At 55.6% G+C, this 25,782-nt stretch overlaps 1 protein-coding gene across 9 annotated transcripts; it reads left to right on the top strand.

The window, feature by feature from the left end:
* Positions 1-225: 225 nt before the first annotated feature.
* TRAF1 (TNF receptor associated factor 1) lies at positions 226-25,450 on the top strand. 9 transcript variants are annotated; one of them, XM_065946356.1, is made up of 9 exons: positions 226-294; positions 1,761-1,870; positions 2,934-3,692; positions 5,863-5,947; positions 14,707-14,772; positions 15,260-15,670; positions 17,316-17,493; positions 19,420-19,568; positions 22,055-25,450. In XM_065946356.1, exons 3-9 carry the CDS (start codon positions 3,553-3,555, stop codon positions 22,271-22,273), a joined length of 1,248 nt encoding a protein of 415 aa, XP_065802428.1. In that variant the 5' UTR covers positions 226-294; positions 1,761-1,870; positions 2,934-3,552; the 3' UTR covers positions 22,274-25,450. The 9 variants fall into 9 exon arrangements, with proteins under 9 accessions (XP_065802428.1, XP_065802426.1, XP_065802429.1 ...); XM_065946354.1 differs by having other exon boundaries at positions 228-360; XM_065946355.1 differs by lacking the exon at positions 226-294 and adding an exon at positions 841-1,617.
* Positions 25,451-25,782: the final 332 nt, after the last annotated feature.

Raw genomic sequence — 25,782 nt, 5'->3', positions numbered from 1 at the left:
AATACTTCATACTGAGTCCCACACGTGTGCCATGAACTCGTGCGGGGAGAAGGAGAACGGAAGCAGGTCGGTTTTCGGTGCAAAAACAGACTGCCACACCGTGGATCCCACCCCGAGCCTCAGTTTCCCCATCTGGGAGCGCTCGCCCCGCCCCCGGGGCCGCCTCGGGAGGCGGCTCGGGCTGCAGGAACCGGCCCCGGGCCCGCCCTCCCCGGCTTCCGCCGCCGGGGCCAAGTCCTCCCGCCACCGGAAGCTCCGGCCGGGCCGCCGGGAGGAGGCGGCGGCGGCGGCGAGGTGGGTGCCGCGCGCCCCGCCCCAGCCCGCCTGCCCCGGGACTCCGCTCCCCGCCGGGCGCCCCAGGTGCGAGCCTCCCCGCGCGCCCCCGGGACCTGGAGTCCGGGCTGCCGAGCCCGGCCCGGGACTCGCTGCCCTGCCCGCGGGCCGGCGGCTGCTCTGCGGCCGCTCACCCTGGACTAGCCCGGCCCTGGTCGGTCGCAGCGCTGCGCACGCATCTCCAGCTGCGGCGGGTGGAGACGGTCGCCCGCCCTCGGGGGGACGCACGAGCCGGGCTGCGGGGCTCGGACAGGCCCTCCGGGCTCCCGGAGCCAAGCGGCGGGGGCTGGGCTCCGGTGGCGGGGCGCAGTGGGATCGCAGAGCCAGGAATCCGCCCACCCCTGGGGCAGCCCACGGGGACTCCCGGGGGAAGTGGTCTGGTCCAGCTGCGCCCGAGAGATGAAGGGAAGGCTGTGGAGACGCGAGTGCGCAGCGCGGAGAACCCTCGGAAGAGAAGGGGGTCACGGAGAGGAGGAGCAGCCGGAGAACGCGGGGGTGTGGATGGGGAGCACGGGAGGGCTGCAGGAAGCCCCAGCAAGGAAGGGGCTTAGAGAGGAGGCGCCCGGAGGCGAGGCAAGGGCTGGCCACGGGACTAGGTGGATAGACAAGCCCCGGGCATTGGGCAGCCTCGATTGGAGTGAGGAAGCGGAGCGCCCGTGTAGACAGTATTTTCTAAAAGTTCTGTTCAATTGAGGAGAACGTGTAGATGCTGGAGAGGAATGTGGAAAGCGTCTTAAAGCACCGCGTGTGGTTAGAACACAGGGATCCGGAGTCCCCATTCGGTATCTGTGAGCCCTTAGGCAAGTCACTGAACTTCTTGGAGCCTCAGTAAAGTGGGGATGAAGGGTTCAGGTGAAGATGAGATGAGATGTGCCTGTAAAAACACTTAACACGGGCACCTGCTCCTTCTCACTTTTAATCATTAGAGCAGCTTGGGCGGATGTTGAGGCCCATAGGAAGGAGCCGGGAGGCAGTGAAGGCAGAGAGAGAAAGGGACCCAAGAACTTGGGCAGAGAGAGAAATCTGGGATGCCTGTGCCAAGCCAAGGGATGGAGGGAACAGCTGGGGATGCAGAGAAGTTGGCAGGTTTGGGGTGTATGGTTAAGTGAGTGGCTTTGGGACAGTCTTTCTCTGAAGCAACCTTCAAAGTCATTTGCTGAAAGGGCCAGGCCAGGGCTGGCCCAGGTGAAGCTGGAGAACCTGATTTCCGCTGCAGCAGTAGCGGAGGATGCCTTGCCCTTTTTGCCAGTAACCCCTGGCAGACTCAGCATCGTTCCAGGGAAGGTGGGCAGTTGAATTTACTAGACTCAGAGGATAACATCTGACCTACCTTGCCCACTTGTGAGGCTCAACTAAAGTTGATGAATGTGAAAACACTATATATATAAGCATGATTTACCATTTTAATCTTTTTTCCTGATCTTGAGGAGCTGGAAGGGCTGCACCATCAATACCAAAGCCTTCTGAGCACTTGACTTGCGCTGTGCACCATGCCACACTTTCACCCACAATCTCATCTGGTTATTTCGACAGTCAGGTGAGGCAGGTATTATTATCCCCATTTTGCAGATGCAGAAACTGAGGTGCAGAGAAGTTACTGACCTTGCCCCAGGACCCAGAGCTAGTGAGTGTTGGACTCAGGACCCCAACTGAGATCTGTCAGACCTCAAAGCCCGTGATTTGAAACTGCTGTGAAAGTTGGCATGAGCCCTAATAGCAGCCCGCAGGACAGAAAGATGTGGAGGGATTGACTGTCTTTTCCATGGGTGCTGCGTTCAGTCGCTCCATCGTGTCTGACTCTTTGTGACCCCGTGGACTGCAGGCCACCAGGCTCCTCTGTCCATGGGGGTTCTCCAGGCAAAAACACTGGAGTGGGTTGCCATGCCCTTCTCCAGGGGATCCTCCCAACCCAGGGGTCGAACCCAGGTCTCCTGCATTGCAGGTGGCTTCTTGTCTGTCTAAGCCCCCAGGGAAGCCCGTCTTTTCCATTTGATAGATGAGAAAACAGAGGCTAGAAGCTCAGACCTCCCTCCTGGGCTCTGCAGGCTCCACGCAGCCCTGCTCTCGCCTCTCCTGAAGGGGAGGAAGAACACGGAGCTTAGAGTCACACACACCTGGCCCTGACCGTACTCTGCCACGGGTGCTGTGTGACTTCAGACCAGGCATCTTGCTTCTCTGTGCCTTTACGTGCCTGCGAAATTCCCAACAGCTGGCTCTAAGGAATATTGCCCGGGGCACAGGAGGTGTGCCAGGAGCCATGCTTCCTACACTGCCGAGGATCTGCCTCCCACCTGACTGCTGAGACCAAGTCTCCATGACCTTCTATTTATTTAGACCTTTGTTCTCCTCAGTGCCAGGAAGTGGTGGTGCCTGACCCGAGTCTGTGGCCACCTATGATTTCCTGAATGGGGCCGTGGGGGTAGGGCCTGAGCAGTCCATGGTGTCATCACCGTGCTGATGAAGGATGCCCCGGGCAGGGCTGGGGCCATCAGGGGCCTTCCTGCTGCCCCTGGTCACCTTGGCCATGGGGTCCTGGAATTTTAGCGCCCACAGAAGGCTTGGAGACGCCCTGTTGCAATTCCTTTTTTAATTTTTTACAGACAGGGTAACCGAGACCCACTGTGAGGAAGTGACTTTCACCTCCTCTGGATGGGGCAGAGCTCATACGCATGGAACTTTCATTTTTGGAGCTGCCTCCAGAACCCTGGGGATTTCCACTAGAGTGGTGATCACCCCCACCGAGAATCCCAGACTGCTCGGAGGACCCAGGGAATACAGACAAGTCAGGGACTGGAGCTCTCTCTGCCCCTGGCCCTGGGGAGGAGGTGGAGGAAGCCAGCCGCAGCCTGAGGTCCCCCGACAGGGGAAACTCTGAACTGCCGTCCCTGAAAGTCCGCGATGCGGTTCTTCTCTCTGTCTGACTTGCTCTTCACCTCCCTCTCACTCGAAAGAATGACTGGACGCTCCTGGAGCCTGCAGTCGCCATCCAGGGGATTTTTTGCACCACAAAGGGTAATTCCTGTCTCATCCCTGCTGTGACTCAGTGGTGACGTCGAACCATACAAGCCAGCGAGAAGATAAAGGCATCAGCCGCCCGCGTATCAGAGCGGGTGGCCCAGCAGAGCGCACCGCTTCTCCCAGCACAGACCACGGGGCTGGGCCCCTGCCCCAAGGAGCTTGGACCAGGCCCTCCACCCCGGGCCCGCCTGGGACCCCGGGATGGCCTCTGGCTCGGCCAGCAGCCCCCGCCCGGCCCCCGATGAGAATGAGTTCCCCTTTGGGTGCCCCCCCACCGCCTGCCAGGACCCCCCAGAGCCCGGGCCTGTCTGCTGTGCCGTCTGTCTCTCTGAGAACTCGAGGTGAGGGGTCGGAGGAGAAGGGGTGGGTGGGGAGGAGGCGCCGGGGAGGGACTCCTGATGGGAGGCAAGGGCGAGAGGACCCCTGGCTCTCAGGCAGGTGCCTGCATCTCTCTGTCCTCAGCTTCCCCGATACCACCCCGTCTGACTTCTGGCAGAAGGAGGAGACACAGAAAGCCCTCCACTCCCTCTGCGGAAGGCCGTCAAGGGAGGCAGAGCCTCTGAGCCCACCTGGGCTAACTCACTTACTGTGTGGCCTGTGCGCATGGCTTAACGTCCCCAAACCTCAGCGCCCTTGTCAATGAAATACCTGTAAAGTGATTTTCTACCTCCCAGGATTGTTACAAGGCCCAATCAATAACATTCCAAAAGATTCTTATAATAGGGAATTTATCTGTAAATTCCTGGGTAAATGACAAACTGCTGTACAGATGTATCTCCTTCCACAGTCTCACCCATCACCTCAGACTTCTGAGAACCCTTCTAAAGGGGACAAAAGTATCTAGTATATTATTGTCTGTTCATGTATTATATATTTACATGTGTATATTGTCCCTGTTCAGTTGCTAAGTCATGTCCAACTCTCTGCAACCCCATTGACTGCATCACACCAGGCTTCCCTGTCCCTCACCATCTCCTATATATTTGTATATACTTACCTTCATATTTTATATTATATACAAATACCTTTATATTTCCCTGGTGGCTCAGAAGGCTAAGAATCTGCCTGCAGTGCAGGAGACCCGGTTTCGATCCCTGGGTTGGGAAGGTCCCCTGGAGAAGGGCCTGGCAACCCACTCCAGTATTCTTGCCCGGAGAATCCCATGGACAGAGGAGCCTGGTGGGCTACGGTCATGGGGTTTCGAAGAGTCAGATGCAATTGAGCAACGAACACATCTTTTTATATAATACATGCTTTTGGCATACGTATAAAAATATACATATATAACATACACCATATATATTAAGATGTGTATATTATATTTATAAATAATTCAGAGAGGTGTGACATCAATATGATCATCAGAATCCCACCTTATTATGCAAGTATTATGTACCAACTGTGTGCCAGACACTCTTCAGAAGAGCCTTGGAAAGGTGGACACTGTTATCCTGGAGGACAATGAGGCCCAATGGAGAGATGAGGCCAGTTTCCTGGCAGAGGTGTTCTTAAACTGCCATACACCCCCAGCGTGACCTTTGCTGGGGACTTCACAGGTTAGGGAGGTGGGAAACTTCTGAGGCAAACTTGAGAGGTTCAAATGCTTTGACAAAGGAGAAGGCTGAGAGAAAGAGGAGAGGTGATGGTAGAAAGGGCAGATGGGGCGGGGAGCCGAGCTTGACTGGTCTCACCATCCTGGGCTTGCCTCAGGCTTTTGCAGTGGGGCTTGTGGTTTCCTTCCCTCTTCTTCCAAAACGTGGCAGGGGCAGGGAAGGGTCCCAGGTCTGACCTGCGTCTCTCTGCCTCGGCCCACCCCTACGTCCTCTGAGACCTTGTTCTCCTCCCTGTGGGATGGGCCTGAGCGGGGGCTCTCGCTGGGGGTCAGATCACTTTGCAAAAGCATGTAGGCCCATGTGTCATCTCATTCAGAATCTGACACCCACTTCCTGGTTAGGCATCTCAGGCTGGGCGTTCTTGGAGGCCCCTTCTTATTCTGAGAAGTCATCTGTAATTACTAAAAATAAGAGACCAGAATAAAACAGAGGAATCTGCAAAGAACTAACATAGTACACACCCGCAATCCCTTACCTGAACCCCTAGGGTCGGATGTATTGTGGAATGAAAAAGTTTTTCAGATTTTTGAAAAACCACTCAGTACATTACTCTGTAATTCTTCCAGCAGGGAATGGGGACATACCTTATATTCAAACATCAAGCAGTGATATTTCTGCAAATATAAATATTCATACTAAGTGGGATAAGACAGGTCTAATAGCCTGGTCAGTTCAAATCAGGTGTGGCTGCCAGAGAAGCTCACTGCAAGCTATGGGAAAACGTTGGGTGCCTGGTGATTTTGAGGTTTGGGAATGGTGGGTCTGGGATGGAGCTATATGCTCATGGGTCTCAGCTGCCATACCGGGCAAGGCCCAGGCCTTTGGGGCTCTGGGGTGGAGGTTGGTGTCATGGAGTCTCAACGGCTTTGCTCAGTGGCATTTCTGCTTGTGTTCCCAGGAATGGTGAGGATCGGATCTGTCCCAAATGCAAAGGGGAAGACACCCCGTCTGAAAGTCCAGGAAGCCTTCTGTCTCAGGAGAAGGTAAGCTGGTGCTGCCAGGGAGGATTGTCCATTGTCTCTGCTGGCAGGCACCTCCCTGCTTGTCCTGAGTCTAGGCTGAATTCCGTCTGTTGGTGGTGAGGAGACTGATGCTCACAGTGGGAAAGCCGCTTGTCCCACGCCGCCTGGCTGACCCGTGGCAGGTTCAGGCTGAGAGTGGCTGTCTATTCAGGGATCCACACACCACAGCCTCCGGGCCCGGCCCAGCCTGCTGCCTATTTGTAAGCTCACGAGCTGAGAATGGTTTTTACACTTAAAGGGTTTTCAAAAGTCAACAGGGGAATGAGATTCTATGACACGTGAAAATGACCCAGATTTCAAACTTCCAGATCCCTGAACAGAGCTGGACTGGTTCACAGCCACAGCTCGGTCATGTATGTCTTATGCGTGGCTGCTTTGGACCCGAGATCGCAGAGGTGAACAGTTGTAACAGAGGCCTTCCAGCCCCCAGATATTCACTCTCTGGCTCTTTCCAGAAAGAGTTTGCCAACTCTTGGTGGAGACAACTCTTTCTGACCCTGTTTGCTCTCAGACCAGGTCAGGCCAGCCTTAGCTCACTTCTCCGGCTTCCCCAAGCTGTGCTTCCAGGAGTAAGAGGGGCCAAAACGACATCCTCAGGCACCGTTTAGAACCCTGGCCCTTCTGAGCTGGAAAGACCCTTGTGCGTTATCTGTCCAGCCCAGAGGTGCCCACAAGGCAACCAACCGTGGTCCGTTCCCAAACCAGTTCAGGACAAAAATGGTTGAAAAAAGAAAGGAAGGAAGAAAATCGTCATGACTTTTTCTTGCAAAACTAAATTATTTCCATTTATAGAATCACCCTTTACTCTGAGACGATGCCCTTCCTATGTGTGCCTTTGTATAAAGGAAATGATCATGATAGATGATAGAATTGGGGGTAAAGCCTTTTTTGGGGTAAAATTTAAAAAACGACAATCTTTATGTTGATCTCCTGATTTAAAAAGCAAACAAGACTGGTACTGGTCTGTGAATCCAGAGCTTTAGGAACCCCGGCTCTAAATCTGACCCCCTTTTCTTACACGTGGGGCCCCGACACCCCCTGGGGATTCTCACCGCAAAGCTCCCCAGTGACCACGGTCTCCCCAGCTCCACACCTGAGCTGGCCACACTGCGAGGCGCCCTTCTCCTTTGGACCAAAGCTTTGGCCAAACTGTGGCCCTGGTGAGGGTGGGGGGGATCAGGAGCCTGGTGTCGAGGATGACACGGCTGAGATGCCTGCTGTGTGTCTGCCTGTGAAATGAAGACGCTGCCTTACTGCTCCTGCTAAGTCACTTCAGTTGTGTCCGACTCTGTGCGACCCCATCCCTGGGATTCTCCAGGCAAGAACACTGGAGTTGGTTGCCATTTCCTTCTCCAATGCATGAAAGTGAAAAGTGAAAGTGAAGTCACTCAGCCATGTCCGACTCTTCGCGACCGCATGGATTGCAGCCCACCAGGCTCCTCCGTCCATGGGATTTTCCAGGCAAGAGGACTGCAGTGGCTTGGACAGGGCCTTTTCGGTACCGGCGATGTCCCATTGCCGGTCACTGGCGGTCAGGGCTCTCTCCCTCCAGCTGTGGAACGAGAGGCAGGCGGGTTTCCATGCCCCTTCTCCGCTCCAGCCCCCTCTCCTCCAGAGAGTCAGGGGGACGTCTGTCCCACCAGAGCTGGTTTTGAGGGCTTTCCTCTCTTCTCTTCAGCAGCCCTCTCCCCCACAGACCCTCCAGGGAACCATGGTAAGGATCTAGTGCATTTTCCCGGAGCTTTATACTCTACCACTGGTAGAGCTAATAGGATTAACACCCCTGGAATAACTTCCCAAACCTCCCTAGTAGGGAATCTCTGTGCTCACTGGGCCTCCGTGCTCCCCCCTCCAAAGGGAGGGGTAGGCTATCTGCTTTCCAAGGCAACTTACCTGCCTGAAGGCATCAGGACGTTTGTTTCTGGTTTGCTTTAGTCTTGCCTCTGAACAGAATGAATCCAGATTCATTGTGTAAATCTTAGATAATATAAAGCAGAGATATTTTAATATCTCCCAATTCAGTAGTTCTAATTTTTTCATATTTGTCGGTGTGAAATCAGATGAAAGCAGAAGGGGAGCCTGGACCTCTGGCCCTGCGGTTACCCCGCTGCTTTCTCCTGCCCCACCCCCAGAGACTCTGGATTCCTAGGGCCCTGCAGGGTGCACTTTGACCACGTGGAGTGACTCTAATGATGGGGTCACAGGCGCTCAGCAGGCTGCAGCGTGGGAGGGGGGTGCACCCCCCGTGGAAAGCTGGGGGGGCAGCGTGAGCCAGTGGTCTGACACCTGCACAAAGCCACAAGTGGAAAGACCAGGGACTCCGCCAGCTCCTGACCTGATGGGAACTTTGGGGGGACTTTTGACCAAAGGAAAGCAGCTGATGACAAATCAACTCTTTGCACACGTGGCGAGTCCGAGTCTGTGCATCTGAGGAGACCTGGGAAGCGGAGGTGGGGTGGGGGCCGGGCCGGAAGCCGGCCGCGCTGCGCCCCGAGGTGCCCGTCCCTGCGACCCTCTCTGCGCCACCTGCTCATCAGCTTGTCCTTCTCCTCTGGCTTCCTTAGAGGCATGTCCCTCCGAGGAGCCCTCAGAGCCCTGGACTGATTAGCTCGTGTCAGAAGCAGACATGAAAGGCTGGCTGTTGCTCCAGGTGGGGACTTGGTTCTGGCCTGGAATGACCTTCCCACAGGAGTGACAGAGGCGGGGACCGCCTGGCTGCTGGGAAGCAGTCAGTCCCGCCTGCCGCAGGCCCCGGGAACCGGGCTGTTGCTCTCGTCTCTTCCCTCTGAGGCCACTCGGGAAGGTTCGAAGCAGGCTGGCCCCTGCTGCCAGTGGCTTACAAGAATGCCTCAAATTACCCTAGAATCTGAAAACGATCGGAGATCGAGCTGTCTGGTCCCATTTCCGTTCTGTACTGGATTCCTGCCAAGTGGCTTGGCGTCCCTTCAGTGACGGGCAGCTCATCACTGCACAAAACCACCACGAGGAACTAACTACTGTGCCATCGTCCGCTCCCTTTGTTCTGAGCTGACGTCTGTCTCCCTCGGGGCCGCAAAAGGCAAGGCAGTCAGCCCCCAGCGCCCTGAGGCCGTCCTGCGTCTGCGGGAGGACACTGACCACGTCCCTCTCGAGTCCGTCCTCGGCCTCCACGCCTCTCTGTGTCTGTTGAAACCCAGCCCCTGGAAATGAGCTGGAAAATGAGCCCCTCACGCTTCTGAGCTTGGCGGTTGCATCTGTGACCCCTTCTGTCCTGTGACATCCTGTGTCATGCGCAGTGGCGATGCCAGTGGGGGATTGGAGGCTCGGGGAGGAGGCACCAGCCTTACCGCATCGGGGAGCCAGAGCCAGGCTCCCTCTTCCTGCCCCCGGGACTCCTGGCACCTCTCTGCTGCCTCCAGAGGGGGGATCACCCCAAGTGTTTTGTCTACACAGGTTTAAATACCCAGTCAGCCTAAGTGCTGGACTCCAGCAAGCGCTGTGAAAACAGGAATGGGCAAGACTCCTTTCAGCAAGGAGAATCAGGCAGGACTTCCTGGAGGAGGTGGCAGTTGAGCCAAGCAGAGGTCGCCAGAAAGGAAACTGGCTCAGATACAGAGGAGGGTAGGAACGGGCGGGTGGACCAGGGCCACACTGTCCTGGTAGCGTGCCTCTCCCTCAGCACGAGCTGAGACCCAAGCGGAAACACCCCGTCCAGCCCCCAAAGACCTTGGCCAGCCTCTGTGCCCAGCACAGCAGTGTGGGCAGCGCCCGGCACATTGCAGGCCCCTCTGTTCTGTGCGGTGGCTTCACGGAGTCTTCTCCCGTGCCCCCAGTATCCCCTTAACACCCCCCATCAGAGGCCCCCGGGTCCTCAAGTGGAGGCCCCCCCGACAGCCCTCCGCTGACCCCGTCACAAAGGGCCTGGGTCAGTAGGCAGCCGGGAACACCACACCCCCCCGACTTCTCGGACGTGGACAGAAGGACAAGTGTTCGCTCAGGGCTGGGATTGTGTTTTCTCTGTTTCCTCCTCAGAGGAAATTCCACCGCAAGTTTTATTTTTAGCGGTTTGCCAGCCGTGAGGCAGCTCACACAGGGGCCGCTTGTGGCACTGGCTTGGCCCAGGACGGATGCCCTGTTCCTCCCCCGCAGCCCCAGCCGGCTTGCCTCTGTAGCGCCCTGGGTCCCTGCCTTCAGATGAGCCACCCATCTTTCCCTGGGGGTGGGGGGGAGGGCCCTGGACGCGCATCCCAGGCGCCTGGCTCCACCACGGCTTTGCCCCAAACTTGCATCGTCTCCTATGAGTCAGCAGCCTTCCCTGAGCTTCAGCTTCGTCACCTCCATGAGAGAGGCAGAACTTCAGAGCCCCGACCTCCGGGTGGTCCTGGGAGACCCAGCAGGGCCGTGCTCACACGGGGGCGGAGGAGGGCTCCTCACTTGTACAAGCTCCGCGTGACCCGGACTGAGCCACTCGCCGGGTCTCCCACGTGTGTTCAGGTGAAACCAGCTCCGCCCTGCCTGCCTTGGAGGATTACTGCAGGGATCCCAGGAGGTAGCTTGCAAAAATGCTTTGGTCCTATGTAAATACACGTGCACGTAGGGATGTTCCTCACGTCTGCCAGCCCCTGAGGAAATCCAGTGGGGAAAGCAGGGTTTTATAGAATTACTACGAGTTTGAGGTGTGAAGATTCAATGAGGTGCATGTATGTGACAGCCATTAGGGGGAGGAAAAAGATGTCCCAAGGGGGAGGAAAAAGATCCTGTGGTTCATCCACAGGAATAATTACGGTAATAGCAGGTCCGCTACTGCTCATCAGGGCTAAACTGGGTGAACGTCAGGCAGAATCATGCTCCCCAAAGCCGTCCACGTGTTAATCCCCGGGACCTGTGAATATGTCACCTTACGTGACTGCATTAGTCTGCTTGGGCTGCCGTAACAAGGGACCACAGACTGGGCGGTGGGAACAGCAGAGATTGATCTCCTTGCTGTTCGAGAGGCAAGTTCAGGCCAAGTCGGTTTCTCCCGAGGCCTCTCTCCTTGGCTAGTGGATGCTGTCTTCTCCCAGCCTCTTCACATCCTCTTCCCTCTGAAAGTCTGTGCCCTGTTTGCTCTTCTTGTAAGGACACCCATCACACTGGAGCAGGGCCCGTCCCAATGACCTCATTCTAACTTAATCACCTCTTTAAAGACCATGTCTCTGGGGACTTCCCAGGTAATCCAGTGGTTAAGACTCAGAGCTTCCAATGCAGGGGGTCACAGGTTCAATCCCTGGTCATGGAACTAATAAGATCCCACAGCCAAAAAACTAAGAACTAGGATCATGCAGCCAAAAACTAAAGCAATTTAATTTAGTGTAATTTTTTAAAAAAGAAAAAAGACCCTGTCTCCAAACACAGTCACATCCAGGGGGGTTAGGACTTCCACTTGTGGATTTGGGGTAGGAGAGACGGCTCAGGCTTTCCAGGTGGCTCTAGGGGTGAAGAACCTGCCGACCAATGCAGGAGACATAAGGGCCCCAGGTTCAGTCCCTGGGTGGGGAAGGTCCCCTGGAGGAGGGCATGGCAACCCACTCCAGTATTCTTGCCTGGAGAATCCCATGGTCAGAGGAGCCTGGTGGGCTGCAGTTCATGGGGTCACAGACAGACAGACACCCCTGAAGCGACTTACTACACACACATGCATGGACACCACTCAGCCCATGACAGTGGCCAAAGGGTCTTTGTACTCTGCGGATGTTACTAAGTTAAGGATCTTGTGATGGGGAGATGACTCTGGGTTGTTTGGTGAGCTCATTGTAATCACAAGGGTCCTCAAAAGAGGAAGATAAGAGAGGCAGAATCAGAGAGAAGCTGGAAGATGCTCCGCTGCTGCCTCTGACTCTAGAGGGAGGGACCATGAGCCCAGGAATGCAGGCAGCCTCTGGAAGCTGGAAAAGACCAGAAAACAGGTTCTCCCCTCTGGTCTCCAGAAGGAACACAGTCCTGCTGACACCTTGATGTTAGGACTTCTGATTTCCAGAACCATAAGACAATAAATGTGGGTTGTTTAAGCCATTAAGTTTGTGGTATTTTATTATAACAGAATAGGTCACTCGTATCAGAATTTACATGTATTATGGCATTTAATCCTCACCATAACTCTATGGGGGGGGGGGGGGCGGTGCGTTCTGTTATTGTCTTGATTTTCCAGATTGGGAAATTGAAACGTGGGGGAGTTAGTGAGTCCCCCAGGACCACACAGCTAAGTGGGTGAACTGACAGAAATGGGCTTTGCACCCCAACAGGACGGCTCCAGAGCCAAGCCCTGTAAGCACCGCAAGGAGTGAGAGGCCGAGCGACTGATGGTGGCTCTCTGGGCAGTGCGGCTGGCCCCCAGCCACCTCTCCTCCGCCTGCTGGGGGTGACTGGCCCCCAGCCGCCTCTCCTCCGCCTGCTGGGGGTGACTGGCCGCAGCCGCCTCCGCCACACGTGGTAACAGGGAGGCCTGCTCCGTGCACACGCGCTTGCCCATCTGCCTGGGCTTTCACCACACAGACACAGCACCCCCAGGCTCAGCCGCCAGAGGAGCGCGCGCCCCGCCACCATGTGCGATTCTGGAACCCCACCGATAGTCTCCTCACTCTCAGCTTCTTACCTCCCTCTGCCTCTCACTTCGAGCGCAGTAGACCCTTAAAGCCGCAGAGGATTCGCCTCGCGGGCTTGGAGGGAGTTGCAGGGCCTGAGCGGTCACCCCTCATCCATCACCAGGTCCTCATCCGCCTGGGGTCCTCCACCCTCCCCGCACATCAGGGGGCTACCTGCTGGGAGAAGCTGCACCACGGGGCACTTTGCAAAGCCCGCCTGGTCTCCCTGCCAAGGCTGCCTCCCTCCCGGAAAACATCTGTTTTCTGTTCCTGGTTGGGAACATCTTGTGCCTGGAGCCTGAGGCCGTGGGGCACCGCTGTGCTGGGCGTGCTCTGCGTTCCAGTCCAGCTGCCTCATGAAGCCCACAGCTCTAGCTGTTTTAACTTTTACAGAATGATGACTAGTGTGACTTCGTATTTGCTCAGCCCAAAAACACTTCTGCCCTCCCCTCCTCCCGTCCAGATCTCCCCTCATGTCACCCCGAGAGGTGATTCTTAAAAACAATGACAAAGCTCTTGGAAAGTCAAGATATTATTTATGTGTAATAAAATTCACTCATTTTGAGTGTACAGATTGACGGATGCCGGTAAATACCTGCAACCGTGTGACCTGCAGTGAAGAACATGAATGCTTCTGCACCAGATAAAAGCTTCCTGTGCCCCTGGCTCATCAGTCTCCCCCAGCTGCAGCCCCAGGCAGCCACTGGTCTACTTTCTGTTCATGGTTTGGCCTTTTCTAGAATCTCATGAGAATGAAATCCTAGGGACTTCCCTGATGGACCAGTGGTTCAGACTCCACACTTCCAGTGCAGGGGACACAGGTTTGATCCCTGGTCGGGCACCTACGATCCCACATGCTGCAGGGTGAAGCCAAAAAAAAATTGTTTTTAATATCAGAAGAGAAAATTAACTTGGAACAGATTTCTAGTATACCATCTTCCGTGTTTGGCTCTTCATTTGGCAGAATGTTTCGAGGCCCCTCTGTTATCGCACACGTTAGTAATTTAGTCCATCCACTTGCTGAGCAGTAAGTGTACGGAGCGTCCTCAGGTACGGAGGACACACCACACTGTTTGCCCATCTACCGGCAGATGAAAACTTGGATATCCTCCAGCGTGGGCCTGGCATGAGTAAAGCTGCCTGGACATTTGCATACACACACGGAAACATTTTCAGTTTCTCTTGAGTAAATCCCTAGGAGTGGAATGTGTGGGTTCTCTGCTGGCTTGGTAAGCATGGTCCATAAGTTACTTTATGATTTCACTTTATGAGATACTTGCATAGTTTGTCCCAAAGCATCTGTACCGTTTTGTATTCCCGTGAGCAACCTACAAGCGTTTTTCAGTTCCTCCACATCCTCCCCAAAGCTTGGTATTGCCGTTCTTTTTAAATGTCAGCCATTTAGTGAGCGAACAGCGGCATTTTATAACAGTTTGCATTTCTCTGATGACTGCTGCTGATGAACTGACTTTCAGAGGCTTGTCACTTATGTCTCTCCTTTTATGAAGTATCTGTTCAGTATTTTACCCATTTTGTGTTATGCTGTCTGTCTTGTTATTGAATTGTAAGAGTTCTTTATATATTCTGTATATAAGGCCTTTACAGATATATGTTTTGGAAAAAAGAAAGTGTCCTCCCAGTCTCTCCTGGGTTTACTTTTAGTAAGAGACAGAGGTGGCATCACCAACTCAATGGACATGAGTTTGAGCAAATTCTGGGAGATGGTGAAGGACAGGGAAGCCTGGAGTGCCGCAGTGCATGGGGTCAGAGCGAGTCCGACACGGCTTAGCGGCTGAACGACCAGAGATGTGGGGTGAGAGGGGCCGTGGGGCTCTGCAGCTTCCTGGCTGTTCCTCCTAGAGTAAATCCCTTCCCCTCCGTGAGCCTCAGTTTCTTCATCAGTCAAATGGGAACAGAAAACTTACCCTGCCATTCCCAAGTGTTGTTTGGGGCCCTCGGGAGAACTATGACCACGAAAGCCATTTTCCAAACTCCTCACACCTACGCTTAGGTTGGCAGTATTGCCAAGTTGCTTGTTTGCGACCCCCAGGGGGCTCCCAGGCCAGTGGGGGCAACCAAAGGGACTCCCGCAACGTCCAGTGACATGGTTCTTATTTCCAGGATCACCCCGAGGTGGCTGAGGCTGGAGTTGGGTGCCCCTTTGCAGGTGTTGGCTGCTCCTTCAAGGTAAGTATCTAGGTGAGAGAAAGGAGGTCTGTACACCGCAGTCTCAGACCTCGGGTTTCCCCCAACATCCAGCTGCTGCTCTGGATGTACCTTATGTGGCTTACAAGCCACAAAATCACTAGTAAATCATCTTTGTGCTCAGGGGAGTTCTTCTTAATGTCTCACCTGAGCATTGCAGTGGCATCACAAAAAAGACCCTCCCCTCCCCACTGCCCCCAACCGCTGTGCCTCTCTCCGTGGTCCTGAATCGTGAGTGGGCTCCCGGGCAGGACAGAAGTGTTGCTCTGGAAAATGGAGTGCACGTGGCTTGCCACGGGCATATCTAAGTCCAGGGCCTTTCTCCATGTCCCTCTTGCTGTGAACTTCCCGTTACTGGGTGAATGGATGTGATGTCCCTTGGTAATCGCTGATGGCGGGGCTCTCCTTGGCTCCCTAATTCTCCCTTCTCCTCCTCAGTTTTCGCTGATCAGCCCCACTGTCTCGGCAGGGAAGCCCAAAGTTCATGGAGGAGCATGAGGTCACCTCCCAGGCCGCCCACCTGAACCTGCTGTTGGGGTTCATGAAGCAGTGGAAGGCCCAACTGGGCTCTGGCCTGGGGTACGGGCCCATGGCCCTGGAACGGAACCTGTCGGACCTGCAGCTGCAGGGGGCCGTGGAGGTGGCCGGGGACCTGGAGGTGGACTGCTACCGAGCCCCCTGCTCCGAGAGCCAGGAGGAGCTGGCCCTGCAGCACTTCATGAAGGAGAAGCTCCTGACGGAGCTGGAAGGGAAGCTTTGCGTGTTTGAGAACATCGTGGCCGTCCTCAACAAGGAGGTGGAGGCCTCCCACCTGGCCCTGGCCGCCTCCATCCACCAGAGCCAGCTGGACCGCGAACACATCCTGAGCCTGGAGCAGAGGGTGAGCCTGGGAGGCAAGTTCACCTTCAGGGCAGTTCAGGCCCCCCACCCACCCAATCCCTTGCCCCATCTTGTCTCCAGAGCAAATGGACCAGCCTTCTTCCTATGCCTTCTCCCTGCACAGACCAGCCATGCCCCCATCAAAAATCTCTCTCCTGTGTCCTGAGACCTTCTAGGGAGAAGACTGAGGCAGAAGTGATGGTTAAACTCCCCCATCCAGCGCTTCATTCTGTTTGCTTCAGTTTCTTCTGCAATAGACTATTCCCACCCCAAGCATCTCATTCCACTGTCGGACATTTTTCATGCTCAGAAAGTTCTCCCTCATACTAAGCTAAAATTAGTCTCTCTGTCTTCCCTGCCCCCCAGGGCCCACAAAACATCTGACTTCTAGCCCCCATGGAGGTTCTTTGGAGATGAGACATCAGTAATAATATCCTGCCTGAGTATTTCCTTCTTTAGGCTAAACACCCCCAGCGCCTTCACACTTCATCAGAGCACGTTGTTTCATGTATTCCGGCTCAGTCTCTAAAGAATTCCACCCTTCAGCATGATGGTACCAGGCCACCAGATAATTCACTTATCTGACGGTTCTTGGTTGAGTCAGACTGTAACCTCCTTTGTTGCAGAGCTTATACTTCTCTTAATATGACCAGTCACAATGCTGTGTTGCTTCTCGCGGGGCAACAATATTACATCCCCTTCTAATGTTGAACTCGGCCTGGATTTTAGTTCCAGGCCCACCATTCACTTGCTATGTAGATCTGAGCAAGTCACAGGACTGTGACTTTTTCATCCGTAAAATTAGGGATGCGATTTTCTTTAAGGATGCTCACTTCCATCCCTGACTTCCCTACCTGAGTATACCTGAGAATCAATTTGTGTTTTTTTCACATGTCAATGGAGGAACCTACCAGAAGAGCCAGACACTGGCTTTGAGTGACAGAGTAAAGGATTTATTTATGCAACTCTTGCCCTAGCTGGAAGGTGGTGCCTGCCCACTCCCCACAAGGGCAGAGTGACCATGTCTTCAGTTCCTTGACAAATTTTGTGGCTCAACTCTTACATGCCAAGCACCATGCAAATCTTGTGAAAGTCATTCCTTGGAACCTCATGGACTGTAGCCCGCCAGGCACCTCTGTCCGTGGGATCTCCAGACAAGAACACTGGAGTAGGTTGCCACTCCCTTCTCTAGGGGATCTTCCCAACCCAAGGATCAAACCTGCATCTCCTGTGTTGTAGGCACATTCTTTACCGTCTGAGCCACATGGCCATGGATAAAATGAGCATGGGCCCAGACCATCTATCCTGTAGGAAAAGCAGAAAATATATATCTCAGACGCTTGTAAAAACAGAGAGGAAAGAGGGAAACCAGCTGAGCTAGGGCAGTGGTCGAAGACTTCCCAGAGGAAGGGCCATGTGAGCCGGATTCCTGATGGATGCATAGGAGTTGGCCAGTGGAGAAGGGAGGAAGAGGAATTCCAGGCAGGAGGGCCAGCATATGCAGAGAGAGGTGCCGGCGGCTGAAGGAGGCAAGGTCAGGAAGGCCATCTCGGGAACAGCTGTATCTCTCTCTGCATCCCACCATCGCTACCTCACCCTCAGGCTGGGTTCTGGTGCCTCTGGCTAAATGGGCTTCCCCGCCCCAGGTGCTGGAGCTGCAGCAGACCCTGGCCCAGAAGGACCAGGCCTTGGGCAAGCTGGAGCAGAGTCTGCGCCTGATGGAGGAGGCCTCCTACGACGGCACCTTCCTGTGGAAGATCACCAACGTCTCCCGGCGTTGTCATGAGTCGGCCTGCGGCAGGACTGTCAGCCTCTTCTCCCCAGGTAACTCCCCCGGGACGGCAAGCGGGGTGGGGAGGGGTACAGGCCCCTGCGGGGGAGGCAGGCCCCACGGGGCCCAGGAGGCAAGCAGAGGTACGGGGCGGTCCGCTCTGACAGCCGTGCTGCGTCCAGTTAGGCCCGAGTCCGTTCAGATGCCCGGCCCCGGCAGGCCCGTGGAGGTGGTAGGCTCCCCCCGCCCCGCAGTGTGGAGCAGGGGCTGTTACCAGGCTGGCCTTCTGCCTCCCTGAACGTCAGGTACATTCTTCAGCTAGGAACAAGTCATCTCAGTTGTTTGTGTGGATGTCGGTTGGGAAAGCGAGTGCGCTATGAACCCGTCTGTGCAGACTCGAGGCAAGTGGAGGATGGCTTTCATAGGAGACCCAGTGACCTGGAATCAGACAAGGAGAGTTCTAGATAAAAGCACAGGCATCTGTGTACAGTTGCGGGGAGCATGTGAGTGAGTATTGTGTAAATCAGGGCAGGTCTCACTCATTCCTGGGATCCCGGGGCCTGGCACAATGTCTTGGGTTAAGGGGGCAGTTACTCGGTTGACGTCTCGCTTCCTTAGCTGAGACCTGCTTCTGTAACGCTCTGCATGTTTGTCCTCAGACCTCTGCTTTTCCCCTTGCCTCCCTCGTGTGCATCTAAATTAAATGGGTGGGTTGTTAAGGAGGATTTCTGCAGAAGGCAGTTTTAACCCCCACTCACGTCTGCTCCAACCTCATGCCTTTCTTGTCTGTCAGCTCCTCTGACTCACCCACGGCCAACAGTGCTAGGATTAAGAGGGGACATGAGAGTCTGCCCCATCCCACAGGGCACGTGGGCCCCCAAGCCAGGCCCCTTGCCTCAGGAACCGGGGCAGCTCCTTCAAGGGGTGGCCTTGCCCTCTACACGCAAGTTTTGTATCCTGGCTGCTTTCCAAAGAGGGAAAAAGCAAGCAGTGTCTCTGGCTTCCGGTTCTACCAGAGCACAGAGGGCAGAGATGAGTCAGACCGTCAGCCTGTCCCTGCTCCACGCCTTCCTGCCCTGCACACCCTGTCCCTGCTCTGCCCCTCCCAGACGGCCCCCCATGGGGACAGCCGCTGGAGCCCACACTCAGACGGCCCTTTCAGCTGCCCAGGGCGAGAGCCCACAGGCCCTGCACCTAACCACCACCAGGGGATGGTTCACCCCAGGGGCCTGGGCCAGGGGTGGCCGGCAGAACTGTGAGCCGCCCCGCTCCCTCCCAGCCCCCAGGAGACCCCAGTCGCTTAGCCTGGGGCCGCAGGAAGAGCCGCGTGTTGGGACTTAGGAGGCCGGGCCCTTCACTCTGGCCCTGACCCCAGCTCGCTGTGACTGTGTGGGCCGGCCACTTCCCCTTGCTGGGCTCTGGCTCCTGACTGCAAGACACAGATCGGTTAAATCGGGAGTGGTGGGGCCAGCAGCGCCTCTGTCCCCTGTCAGAAACGTGAATTCTCAGTCCTCACCTGGCACTGCTGAGTCAGAAGCTCCAGGCCTGGGGCCTGGCAGTCTGCGATCCTGATGGCCCTTGACATCCAGCGGACCAGGTGTTCTCCAAGGTTTAATGCTGTATGTTCTCGTTTATTGTCGAGTTGCTAAGTCATGTCCAATTCTTTTGCAACCCCATGGACTGTAGCCCTCCAGGCTCCTCTGTCGGTAGGATTTCCCAGGCAAGAACACTGGAGAAGGCTGCCACGTCCTTCCCCAGGGGATCCCCCGACCCAGGGTTTGAAGCCAGTCTCCTGCCTTGCAGGCAGACTTTAGCACTGAGCCACCGGGGACGCCCCCTGATGCTCTGTGGTGGAGAAGCAGCTCCAATCCCAGATGTCACGGTCTGGGGCCACGACCCAGGCCAGCCCCAGTTCCCTCATCTGCAAAGTCTAGCACTTGCCAGCTGCCCTCGTGATGACTGTGGCTTCCCCGTTTCAGCTTTCTACACCGCCAAGTACGGATACAAGTTGTGCCTGCGGCTCTACCTGAACGGGGATGGGACGGGGAAGAGGACCCACCTGTCCCTCTTCATCGTGATCATGAGAGGGGAGTATGATGCTCTGCTGTCGTGGCCTTTCAGGAACAAGGTACGGGCGGGCCCGGGCAATGAGGGGCTGCTTCGGGTGGAGGAGACCTGGGTTTAGCAATGAACTCACCCGTGTGACCTCAGAGAGCCCTTCACCCTCTGTGTTATCAGTTTCCCCGCTTGTGAAACAAGAGCCTGAGTTCCCCTCTAGTAGCCAAGGCTGCTGCCTGCTTGAGTCCAGGAGCTGAAATGCCTGGGCCAGCAGCCCTGGGAGACGTGTAGAGATGGAGTTCACACAGCGGGTTGAATAAAGAAAACTTCCTATGGGAGGCACTATGGGTCTAGCCTGCAACAGCAGCACCTTCAGAAAAGGGGAGGGAGGCAGATACCACCGTATCCCTTTGAGAATGGCCGAAATCCTCAATGCTGACAGCACCAAGTGTCGGCAAGGATGTGGAGCAACAGGGGCCCTCGTGCGTTGCTGGTGGGAATATGAAACAGTGCGGCCACTTTGGATGAAGGTTTGTCAGTTTCTCACAAAACTAAACATACTCTTACCACGTGACCCAGAGATCACACTCCTTGGCATTTACTCAAATGAGCTGAAAACTTAAGTCCCCCCAAAACCCTGCAGACAGATATTGGTAGCACCTTTATTCATAACTGCCAAAACTCGGAAGCAGCCAAGATGTCCTTCAAGGTGAATGCATAGATAAACTGTGGTCCATCTAGACAATAGAGTACTATTTAGCACTCCAAAGAAATAAGCTAGGAAGCCATGAAAAGATACGGAGGAACCTTAAATGCATGTTTAAGTGAAAGAAGCCAATCTGAAGAAGCTACATACTGTATGATTCCAGTTACATGATTTTCTGCAAAAGGCAAACTGCGAAGACAGAAAATCAAAGGTTGCCAGAGGTTTCATGGATGAATAGGTAGAACGCAGAGGATTTAGGGCAGTGTAAATACCCGAGGGGCTTCCCTGTAGCTCAGATGGTCGAGAATCCACCTGCAATTCAGGAGACCCGGGTTCAGTTCCTGGGTTGGGAAGATCCCCTGGAGAAGGGCATGGCAACCCACTCCAGTATTCTTGCCTGGAGAATCCCATGGACGGAGGTACCTGAAGGGCCCCAGTCCGTGAGATCGCAAAGAGCTGGGCACGACTGAGCGACTAACACGACACTCCTAAATCCTCTGATATGATAATGACAGATTCCTGTCCTTATACATCTGTCCAGACCTATAGAATGTACAAAACCAGGCATGAACCTTAAAGTAAACTGGGGACTTTGGGTGAATATGATGCGTCAGCATAGGCTCATCAGTTGTAGACAATGTTCCTCTCGGGTGGAGGACGTTGATAGTATAGGAGGCAGTGTGGCGACACTTGGAAATCTCTGTAATTCTCCATTCAATTTTGCTGTGCACCTAAAACTGCTCTAAAAAATAACATTTGTTAAAAGTGTTTCTAAGGGCAGCCGGAGGTGGGGGTATGCAGGCATTCCCCGCAGGTGAACAGCAGCAGCGAGGGGCAGGGGGAGAGTGTGGACTCCAGGCCTGAGCTGGGGTGAAGGGTGGGGAGAGAGAGCTCGTGGGTGGGGGCGGGGCGCCACGGGGTCTGGGTATGAGTCAGTAGGTCGAAACCGGTTCCCATACGTTCAGGGGGAGTTTTAAAAATGTTAATGACTGGGCCTCACTACCGTAAATGCTGCGCCCTGGGCGCTGGGAATTTTCAGACCTTCCCAGGGAATTCTAAAGTGCAGCCGTGTTTGAGAACCATGGCGGCGGGTGTGATGGGTATTTCAGTGGTGTGGGCCGGAGCGGGGATTATATGTCACTTCAAGATCACCGGCTTCCTGGGGACAGACAGGGCCCCTGTGCAGAACAGAAGCTGGGTTCGTGTTTCAGGATGTGATGGACACCCGCTCAGTGGAAGGCCTGGCTGCTCTTACCCCTCTGCCTGTTGCAGAGGATCCAGCTGCGGTTGAAGGGTCAGACCTCTCCAAACAGGAAGGGGCACCTTGGCTTAAGGGGTCCAGCCTCCTTGTCAGGACTCATTCTTGCCTTTAGCCCCTAACAGCCAACCACAATTGACGGTGGCATCTGAACTCCCCCTTCCTGTCGGGTAGAACCTCTGAGCCCTGATCACAGAGCCCCCTGGAGCCTGCTCCCCACACCAGGTGCTTCTCCTTTCGGCTCTCCCCAGGAGCCACAAAAGCCAGGCTCTTGTTTCTTTCTCTGGCTCCTGCTCAGAGTGAGCTCAGGCTTTCCCAGTGGCACAGTGGTAAAGAATCCACCTTCAGTGCAGGAGATGTGGGTTCGATCCCTGGGTGGGGAAGATACGCTAGAAGGGAATGGCTCCCCACTCCAGTATTCTGGCCCAGAAAATCCCGTGGACCGAGGAGCCTGGCTGGCTGTCGTCCATGGAGTTGCAAAAGAGTCGGACACGACTGAGGAACTAAATAAAAGCCACAGCAGTGTGACCTCCGGGTCAGAGGGACCGCCTGGGTCAGACCCGGGCCTGAACTCCCCCCACGCTGCCCGCAGGTCACCTTCATGCTGCTGGACCAGAACAACCGTGAGCACGCCATCGACGCCTTCCGGCCCGACCTGAACTCAGCTTCCTTCCAGCGGCCCCAGAGTGAAACCAACGTGGCCAGCGGCTGCCCGCTCTTCTTCCCCCTCAACAAGCTGCAGTCGCCCAAGCACGCCTACGTGAAGGACGACACCATGTTCCTCAAGTGCATCGTGGAGACGAGCACTTAGGGCTGGCGGGGCCCAGCCGTCCACGCCCGGGTCCTCGGGGAGACCAGCTCGGAAGGGGGGTCAGCACGATGACCGCGGTCCTAGCTGCTTGTGCCCAGGACCCCAGGACACGATGATGGGCCGGGGCTGGCATCCCCTGAGCCTGGCTGACAGATTGGCCTTCAACTTAGCGGTGGGACCTTGGAGCGGACCCACAGAGGCGGAAGGTGCAGAGGGAGGTGGTGCACTCACCACGCAGAACTGGAGGCCGGAGAACCACCCAGCCCCGAACGTGGGATGGACTCTGGCCCAGAGAGGGAGGGTGTGGGGGCCCGGCTGGGGCGTGGACGCTGAGCTGGAGATGCGGGACCTCAGCCAAGGGCTCCGGAGATGAGGAGGCCTCTGCGGGTCACCATGGAGACCGTGCTTGCTGTCTTCCTGCTCGGGGGTCAGAACCGCAACCAGGGGTGGAAGGGACGGAGCCCAGTGCAATTCAGTCTGTCCCGGCCTGGACTGAGTTCCCCGGCACTGGAGGTGAACAAGCAACCTCAGAGGGCTACGCTTTGGGGAGGGCATCAAACGGGGGGTGGATTTGAAGACCTTCGCGGTTTCTTCCAAGCCCAGAGCGTCTCTAACGCTCGGCCCCCAGGCCGCTGAGGCCAAGGGCTGCAGCGTTCAGGAGCCCCCTGCCCTCCAGCGTCCTGACTCGCCTTCAGCGCCTTGAAGTGGGCGAGCTGGCCTGCATGGCTCTGTCCCCACTGGGCCTGGCAGCTGGCTTCCCCCCTATGCAGAGCCACACACAGGCCCTGCGTCCTGCGCCTCCCCCAGCCAAAGGCCCCTCCGCCTCCTCCCCGGGGAGGAGGTCTCTGAGCTCCCAGGAGCAGCCGCAAGGAGCGTGGAGAAGGATAGGGACCCACACTCCCCGTGCTGCCTGCCCGGGGGCCCCCCTCAGCCATGTTCAGAACCCCGTGTCACCCGCTGAACCAAAGTAACCACATCTCTATTTGACGGGCCAGGACCTCTGAGCCCCCCCGCAGACGCTGTCCTTTTGTGTGTATAAAGCCAAAGAAAGAACTGTTCTTTCATCTCTTTTGCAGTTTTCATGAAGGGTTGTGGGAGCTGGTGGTGACTTCTGAGGTCTGGGTGGGCCGGCTAGTTTTGCAGACAGCACCCAAGCTTCTCCTGCTTGGTCTTCTGTCTGTAATGGGGGAGCCGCCCCGCCTGCCTCACTCAGCATTCACTGACCTCAGAGGAGATGCTACACAGGAGAGGCTGGCAAGAGGCGGGGGCACCGCCGCCCGCCTGGTCGGGCCAGGGCTCACTTGTCTTCCCACCTTGGAGGTCGCTACACGACCTGCTACAGGACCCTGGCCCATCTTCCCAGAGCCCTGAGGCTTCACGTTGCCACGCAGAGCTCCAAGGCAGCCCGCCTCACCTCTCCCCACCAGCCTGGCCTGCAGCTTACTCTCCTGCTGAGGCTGAGTCACTCCTCAGACCCTCAGCGTTCTCATCTGTGAAATGGGTTAGCAGCCCCGCCTGCCGTCTCCAGCCCGGCGTTCCTGAGGCTGGCCCTCCCACGGGAGGTGAGTGGGCAGCACGGCCCAGTGGGCCGAGTGTGTCAGAACACCAAGACCCCAGCCCCCAGGGCGGACCTGGTATCCCATCTTGCCTCAGCCTCTTCACTTACAGGCACGAGAAGCACCCTGCCTGGCCCTGACCTGCCCACAGGGTTTTCACAAGGCTGAAATACGATGCCAGGGCTCTAGCGCTTCGCAGGCTAGCGGCATCTCGCCAGACACGACAGGCCACCAACACGTCAGGACTTCTTTTTCTCGTCCCCGCCGCTGACAACCTGTCATGAGGCTGACCTGCTTCCTTGATGTGTGTGGAAACAGGAGCGAGTGTTGGGAACACTTGTCTCAAGGCTGGTGTTCTGGCAGAGGAATAACCATCCCCACTCGCTCAGCTAATAAGGGCTTTGTGGGACAAGCACTCCTAGAGACAGCTATCACTCTGTCCCTTTCACCACTTGTGTCTGATGGGAGGAGACACACAGTCTCTTCAGACAGTGTGAGCCGCAGCCATTCTTTCGGCCGAGCTTTATTGAGACCTACTGTGCTGGACCCTGGCGGGTGGAGAAAGGTAAGGGATGCACTCTATCCTCACAGAACTCTTAGCTCTGTGGGCAAAACAGGTCCATAAGTAACTCATTGAAAGTGATACATAAGAGAAGCTCAGAGAAAGCGTGGGACGTCCAGACCCATTGGTTGAAGCAGGGAGGGCTTCCTGGAAGAGGTGGCATGTAAACTCAGCCTTTAAATATTTTGAGATGCAGAGGATAGGGATGTGGGGAAGAGTAAATGCCCAGAGATGGGATGCTGTCTTGCTTTCAGGTAATGTCTGGAAGGCAGAACCACAGAGGGAAAGGCAGGAAGGTGGGATGGGCTGGAGTGCAGAAGGCATCCAAGGTGGTCCCAACTGCCTGAAAGCATCAGCGCTGGGTGGGAGGGTCTCAAATCCCCTGCGTGGGACCCTTCAGGCTGTAGATGGCAGGACGAGACGATGATTTTAAACCTTTACTAATTTATCTTCCACCAAAGCCCTACATTAAATGCCCAAACACCTGAGGTCCTACCATTTACCGGTGGTTCAGGGGGAGGGGAGGCAAGACACAGGCGGATCCACTCTTTCATTGGCTCCTCATAAACCCCTGTGAGGCAGGCAGAGTTGAATATCCTTTTAGAAACTGGGAAACTGAGTCTGGAGAGACCAGGTGGCCTCCCTAAGGTCAGGTGGGAGCAAGGGAGGCCGTGGAATTAGGAAGAAGGAGTTTTTCCTTCTTCTAGACTGATGAGGAATTTCCGTTTCTTTTGTGTCTTCGGCCAAGATGAGGTCACATCTTCACGGGGAGCCTTGGGAGGTGACGGGTCCCTCTGCTCCCAGCCTGTGGGAACCACTCTGTCACCCCCACAGTGCCCGTGAGGAGGGGCGTGTGAGTACAACCGAGGGGACCTCACTCTCACGGGCAGCTCACAGGCCACCTCGGTGGCGTCTGCAGGGGATCTCGGACCACCCCGAGCCATAGGGACAGCCAATATCTCTGCCCTTAATTGTCCATTTCTAATGGCAAGAGACATGTACTCTGGTAGAAACACTGGATAACTACAAAAGTGATGTGCAAAAGGAAGTAAAAATAAAATCCGCCGTGAGCCCAGCGTCCAGAGAGTGCTACTGGGAACATTTTAGTAAGTGTCCTTTGTCGTTTTGAAACGGTACGTACACAGACACAGAGAGAGAGAGAGACTTATAAAAAGTGCGTTTAAACCATTCTAACTACAGCTTTACTCTCATTTTTCACTTTTCACCCCCTTATCACACCCATTCGTTGGCTCCTGTTTGTAGGCAAAGACACGGAAGCTAAGAAAAGGGAAGTGATGTGTTGAAGCCCCATCCGGGTCAGCGGTGGGGTCAGGATTCACTCTTCCGGTGTGAGTCACACTCAGATGGAGAAACCCAGGCCCCAAGAGGAG

The sequence above is a fragment of the Muntiacus reevesi genome, chromosome 10 (assembly GCF_963930625.1).
Source record: "Muntiacus reevesi chromosome 10, mMunRee1.1, whole genome shotgun sequence".
NCBI classification, from domain to species: Eukaryota; Metazoa; Chordata; class Mammalia; order Artiodactyla; family Cervidae; genus Muntiacus; species Muntiacus reevesi.
This window is presented reverse-complemented; position numbering and strand designations above follow the sequence as displayed.

What these genes read in the sequence shown, in the direction of transcription:
- TRAF1 (XM_065946356.1), top strand. Translation starts at nt 3,553, where the DNA reads ATGGCCTCTGGCTCGGCCAGCAGCCCCCGCCCGGCCCCCGATGAGAAT. An exon ending in GCCTTCTGTCTCAGGAGAAG is followed by an intron (nt 5,948 to 14,706) that starts GTAAGCTGGTGC and finishes TCTTATTTCCAG; the next exon opens with GATCACCCCGAGGTGGCTGA. An exon ending in CGTGGCCTTTCAGGAACAAG is followed by an intron (nt 19,569 to 22,054) that starts GTACGGGCGGGC and finishes CGCTGCCCGCAG; the next exon opens with GTCACCTTCATGCTGCTGGA.